Here is a 4,902-nt window from a genome sequence, read left to right on the forward strand (position 1 = left end):
ATGCCTCCCAGTGCCCTCCCAGTTTATCCCAGCATCCTATAAAACGCCTTCGAGTGCTTCACAGTGTCTCCCAGTCCTCCCAGTGCCCCCCAGTCCCTTCCGACGAGTCCTGGGTGCCCCAGGGGACTGTGAGGGGGTTTCCCAGTGCCTCCCAGTTTCTCCCAGTCCCCCCAAATGCCTCCCAGTGCCCTCCCAGTTTATCCCAGCATCCTATAAACGCCTCCGAGTGCTTCCCAGTTCCTCCCAGTGCCCTCCCATTGCTTCCCAGTGCCCCCCAGTCCCTTCCGACAGGTCCTGGGGGTCCTGGGAGCCCCGGGGGTGTGCGAGGGGGCTTCCCAGTGCCCTCCCAGTTTATCCCAGTATGCGCAGGGCCCGGCGGGGCAGGAGTACGGGGAGCCGTTCCTGCGGGCGCTGGAGAGCCTCTTCTACGAGTACCTGCAGCGGCTGGAGAGCGCCCTGCCCCCCCCCTGACCTGCGCCAGGTGGGCGGGGCCTCCGGGAGGGGGCGGAGCCTGCGGAGGGGGGTGGAGCCTGAGGAGGGGGCGGAGCCTCTGGAGGTGGGGCGTGGGCTCCAGATTGGGCCAGGCTTCAGGGCTGGGGGGGGGGGGGGGGGCGCTTAGGGGAGGGGCTTAATGGAACGGGGGTGTGGCTCAAAGCGAGGGGGCGTGGCCCGGGCGTCATCCTGACCCCGCCTCCTTCCAGCTCCAGGAAGTGGTGTGGAGCCACGCCCCTCCCGGGCCCCGCCCCTCCGAGCTGCCAATCCTGAGCCGCTACCTGGCCGACATGGGCCACGCCCACTGCGGTAGGTGGGGCGGAGGGGGCGGGGCTTCGCGCCCGGGGGGGGCGGACCTAAGGACAAAGGGGGCGTGGCTTAGTGAGGGTGTGTCCCTCCGAGGCCACGCCCAACGCTAAGCCCCGCCCCCAGCCCCCCATGCCCCGCCCCTTGCCCGCCGCCACCCAGACGCCCGGCTCCTCCCGCCGCGAGCCGACGCCCCGGTGAGTAGCCCCGCCCCACCCCCTTTTTTGCCCGTTAAGCCCCGCCCCCTTACGCCACACCACGCCCTTTTTGGCTCCGCCCCCTCCTCCAGGCTAAGGCCCCCGCCCCGGCCTCCAGAAGCTCCGCCCACTCAAGCTATTGGGTGAGTTTAGGGGAGGGGGGCCCCAGCCTCTGGGGGGGGTTGGGGGGGGGTTAATTAGCAGTCGGGTGGGGGGTAATTAAGGGCTGGGGGGGGTCAATTAGCGGTCAATTGGCCCCGCCCTGACCCACCCGTCCCCTCCCCCGCAGAGCTCGCCGATGACGTCATCAGTGACTCGGAGGATGACGCTTACCCCCGCAGAAAGGTGGGGGGCGGGGCAATTAGGGGGTAATTAGGGGCTGCGGGGGTGTCCTGGGGCCGGCACGTGGGCGGAGGGGGTTAATTAGCGGTCGGTGGGGGTAATTAAGGGCTGGGGGGGTTAATTAGCGGTCGGCGGGGGTAATTAAGGGCTGGGGGGGGTTAATTAGCGGTCGGGCGGGGGTAATTAAGGGTGGGGGGGTTAATTAGCAGTCGGCGGGGGGTAATTAAGGGCGGAGGGGGTTAATTAGCGGTCGGCGGGGGTAATTAAGGGCGGAGGGGGTTAATTAGCGGCTGGCGGGGGTAATTAAGGGCTGGGGAGGTTAATTAGCGACCAATCACGGGGCAATTAAGAGCGGGGGAGGGGCGGTTAATGCTTTTTTTCCCCTCCAGGCGCGGGCCCTGCCCATCCCCCACCGCGCCCGGCCCCGCCCCGGTGAGTGCCGCGCTGTTAATTCCCCCCCGATGCTAATTACCCCCCCTAATTACCCCAGAGATTAATTACCCCCCCCCCCTTGCCAGCCCCCCCCCCCCCGGGGCCGCCGTTGAGTTTCCCCTGCTGCCGCATTCTGCCCCGCCCCTCCACGCCTGGCTCCGCCCCCCGCGCCATCCCATTGGTCAGTCGCAGCCGCGCTCACACCCCATTGGTCCCCCCGCAGTTCGAGCGGGTCCGCCCATCCCATTGCCCGCAATGGGGGCCGTACCACAGCGCGGGGGGGGGGGGGGCGGGAGGGGGAGTTAAAGAAGCCAATCGGCTTTTAGGAGGCAAGGAGGCGGCCAATGGGAGCGCGGCAGTGCTAAGAGGGGCGGGCCGAAGGGGCGTGATGGGGTGTTGAGTCCCTAAACCGCTAAATTTGGGTTAAAAAAAGCCATTTTTTGCTGCCTCTGCCTCCCCCCCGCCGCCCCCGCGGTGGTGCGCTCCGGCGGCAGGGCGGGGCCCTGCGCGCTGATTGGCGGCGGCGCGGCGGAGGGGAGGAGCTTGGGACTACAAGTCCCAGCAGCCCCCCGCGCGGGCGCCGCCATTTTGTTTTGCCGGTGGCGGCGGCGGCAGCGCTGGGCCGCGGGCTGCCGGTTGGGGAGGGGGAAGTGACGTAAGGGGGCGGAGCTCGGTGTAGGGGGGTTATTTCCGCTTCCGGGCGAGGGGAGAGGAGCCGGCGGGGGCCACGATGCTGATCAAAGTGAAGGTGGGGCGGGGGGCGACGGCCCCGGGGGTGAGGGGGGGGGTGGGTCCGGGGCGGGGGGGGGGGGGTGTAGGCCGCGCCGCGGGGCATTGTGGGATTTGGGGGGACCTAGGGGTGTTGACCCGGGGCATTGTGGGGATGGGGGGGGGCTGCCCCGGTGCATTATGGGATAGGGGGGGACCTGGGGGGGGGTGTTGACCCGGGGCATTGTGGGATTGGGGGGCTGCCCCGGGGGCATTGTGGGATTGGGGGGCACTGACGGGCTCTGTCTCCCCCCCCCCCCCCCAGACTCTGACAGGGAAAGAGATCGAGATCGACATCGAGCCCACCGACAAGGTAGGAGGCCCCGCCCGCCCCCCGCGCCTGTCGCTCTGCCCCCGCTGCCCCGCGGGGATGCCACGGTGATGGCCCGGCGATGGCCTGCGGCGCGGCGGGGGTCCCGTGGAGGGGGTGCTGGGCATCCCAGGGCGCCCCGGGGAGGGCCTCCTCCATCCCGGGATGCCCCGGGGAGGGCCTCCTCCATCCCGGGATGCCCTGGGGTGCTCCTTCTCCATCCTATAATGCCCTGGGGAGGTCCTCCAGCATCCCATGATGCCCTGGGGTGCTCCTTCTCCATCCCATGATTCCCTGGGGAGGTCCTCCTCCATCCCGGGATGCCCTGGGGTGCTCCTTCTCCATCCTGTGGTGCCTTGGGGAGGTCCTCCAGCATCCCATGATGCCCTGGGGTGCTCCTTCTCCATCCCATGATGCCCTGGGGAGGTCCTCCTCCATCCCGGGATGCCCCGGGGTGCTCCTTCTCCATCCTGTGGTGCCTTGGGGAGGTCCTCCAGCATCCCATGATGCCCTGGGGAGGTCCTTCTCCATCCTATAATGCCCTGGGGAGGTCCTCCAGCATCCCATGATGCCCTGGGGTGCTCCTTCTCCATCCCATGATGCCCTGGGGAGGTCCTCCTCCATCTCCTGATGCCCTGGGGTGCTCCCTCTCCATCCTGTGGTACCCTGGGGAGGTCCTCCAGCATCCCGGGATGCTCTGGAGAGGTCCTCCGACATCCCATGGTGCCCTGGGGTGGTCCTCCTCCATCCCATGGTGCCCCGGGGCAGGTGGAGCGGATCAAGGAGCGGGTGGAGGAGAAGGAGGGGATCCCCCCCCAGCAGCAGCGCCTCATCTACAGCGGCAAGCAGATGTGAGGGGCGGAGCCTGAGGGCCGGGGGCGGAGCCTGAGGGCCAGGGGCGGAGCCTGAGGGCCAGGGGCGGAGCCTGATGGGTGGGGCCCGCCTGGGCGGGGCTCAGGGGTGGGGTTAAAGGAGGGAGGGGGCTTGGTGGGGAGGGGGGCGTGGCCATGGGGAGAAGGGGTGGGGCTTGTGAAGGGGTGTGGTCTGCGAGGGGAGGGGCTTGGTGGGGGTGTGGCCCATGGGGGTGTGGCCTCAATGCAAACAGGCCTATGGGGAAGGGGGCGTGGCTTATGAATGGGCGGTGGCCTATATAAGTGGGCGTGGCTAAGGGAAGGGTGGGGCCCACCGAAAGGGGCGGGGCAAAGGATGACCCTTGACCTCCCCCCCCCCCCCGTCCAATCAGGAACGACGAGAAGACGGCGGCCGACTACAAGATCCAGGGCGGCTCCGTCCTCCATCTTGTGCTCGCCCTGCGAGGGGGCGGGGCTCCGCGGTGAGGGGGCGGGGCTTGCGCCGGACACCGCCCCCTTTCCCTCAGCCCCCGCCCAGGAGGGGGCGGGGGGCGCCCTCCCCCCGCCCTCCCGGACCCTCCCGCCGCTGAGGCTTCGCCCCCGCGCTCCTCCTTATCCGGTTCTCTATTTAATAAAGTTTCGCGTGATGTCACGCTGGCGGCTCGTGATGTCATTGCGGGCGGAATGGCGCAGGGGGGTAACACACGGCGTTGCCCCTTTAAGAGAGCGGGTGGGCCGCACTGCGGCGGCGTCGCCGCTTTAAGCGCGCCCGGCGTCGCCCTTTTAAGAGCGCAGGGGTGGTGCTCCCGCCGCTTTGGGCCACGCCCCCTCGCTTCCGGCGCTCTGCGCTTCCGGGCGCTCCGCGCTTCCGGTTCCTGTCTCCCCCCCCAAGATGGCGGCGCCCGAGCTGGAGCGGCTCCTCGGCGAGCTGCTGGAGCCCGACAGCGATGTCATCCGCCGGGTAACGGGGCCGGCGGGGCCGGGGCGGGGGGGAAGGGGAGCGGGGACCCCCCCTCGCTGAGCCCCTGACCCCCCCCCCAGGCCACCGCCCGCCTCCGCGAAGCCTTCGCGGACCCGCAGACCCCCGCACGCCTCGCCGCCCTCCTCAGCGCCGCCGCCCGCCCGCAGGTGCGGACCCCGCTTTTGGCTTCCCCACCCCTCCCCCCCCACCCCCCACGGAGGTTTTGGGGCTTCCCCTGTAACC

The 4,902-nt window shown here is 69.6% G+C and overlaps 1 protein-coding gene across 1 annotated transcript; it reads left to right on the plus strand.

Annotated features, from left to right (window-relative positions):
* The first annotated feature begins 2,458 nt into the window (after positions 1 to 2,458).
* NEDD8 (NEDD8 ubiquitin like modifier) lies at positions 2,459 to 4,184 on the plus strand. Its single transcript, XM_075727400.1, has 4 exons — positions 2,459 to 2,517; positions 2,803 to 2,850; positions 3,616 to 3,698; positions 4,091 to 4,184. Exons 1-4 carry the CDS (start codon positions 2,500 to 2,502, stop codon positions 4,182 to 4,184), a joined length of 243 nt encoding a protein of 80 aa, XP_075583515.1. The 5' UTR covers positions 2,459 to 2,499.
* The last annotated feature ends 718 nt before the right edge of the window (positions 4,185 to 4,902 follow it).

The sequence above is a fragment of the Pelecanus crispus genome, unplaced genomic scaffold (assembly GCF_030463565.1).
Source record: "Pelecanus crispus isolate bPelCri1 unplaced genomic scaffold, bPelCri1.pri SCAFFOLD_261, whole genome shotgun sequence".
In the NCBI taxonomy this organism is placed as follows: Eukaryota; Metazoa; Chordata; class Aves; order Pelecaniformes; family Pelecanidae; genus Pelecanus; species Pelecanus crispus.

What these genes read in the sequence shown, in the direction of transcription:
- NEDD8 (XM_075727400.1), top strand. An exon ending in ACATCGAGCCCACCGACAAG is followed by an intron (nt 2,851 to 3,615) that starts GTAGGAGGCCCC and finishes GCCCCGGGGCAG; the next exon opens with GTGGAGCGGATCAAGGAGCG. An exon ending in ATCTACAGCGGCAAGCAGAT is followed by an intron (nt 3,699 to 4,090) that starts GTGAGGGGCGGA and finishes CCGTCCAATCAG; the next exon opens with GAACGACGAGAAGACGGCGG.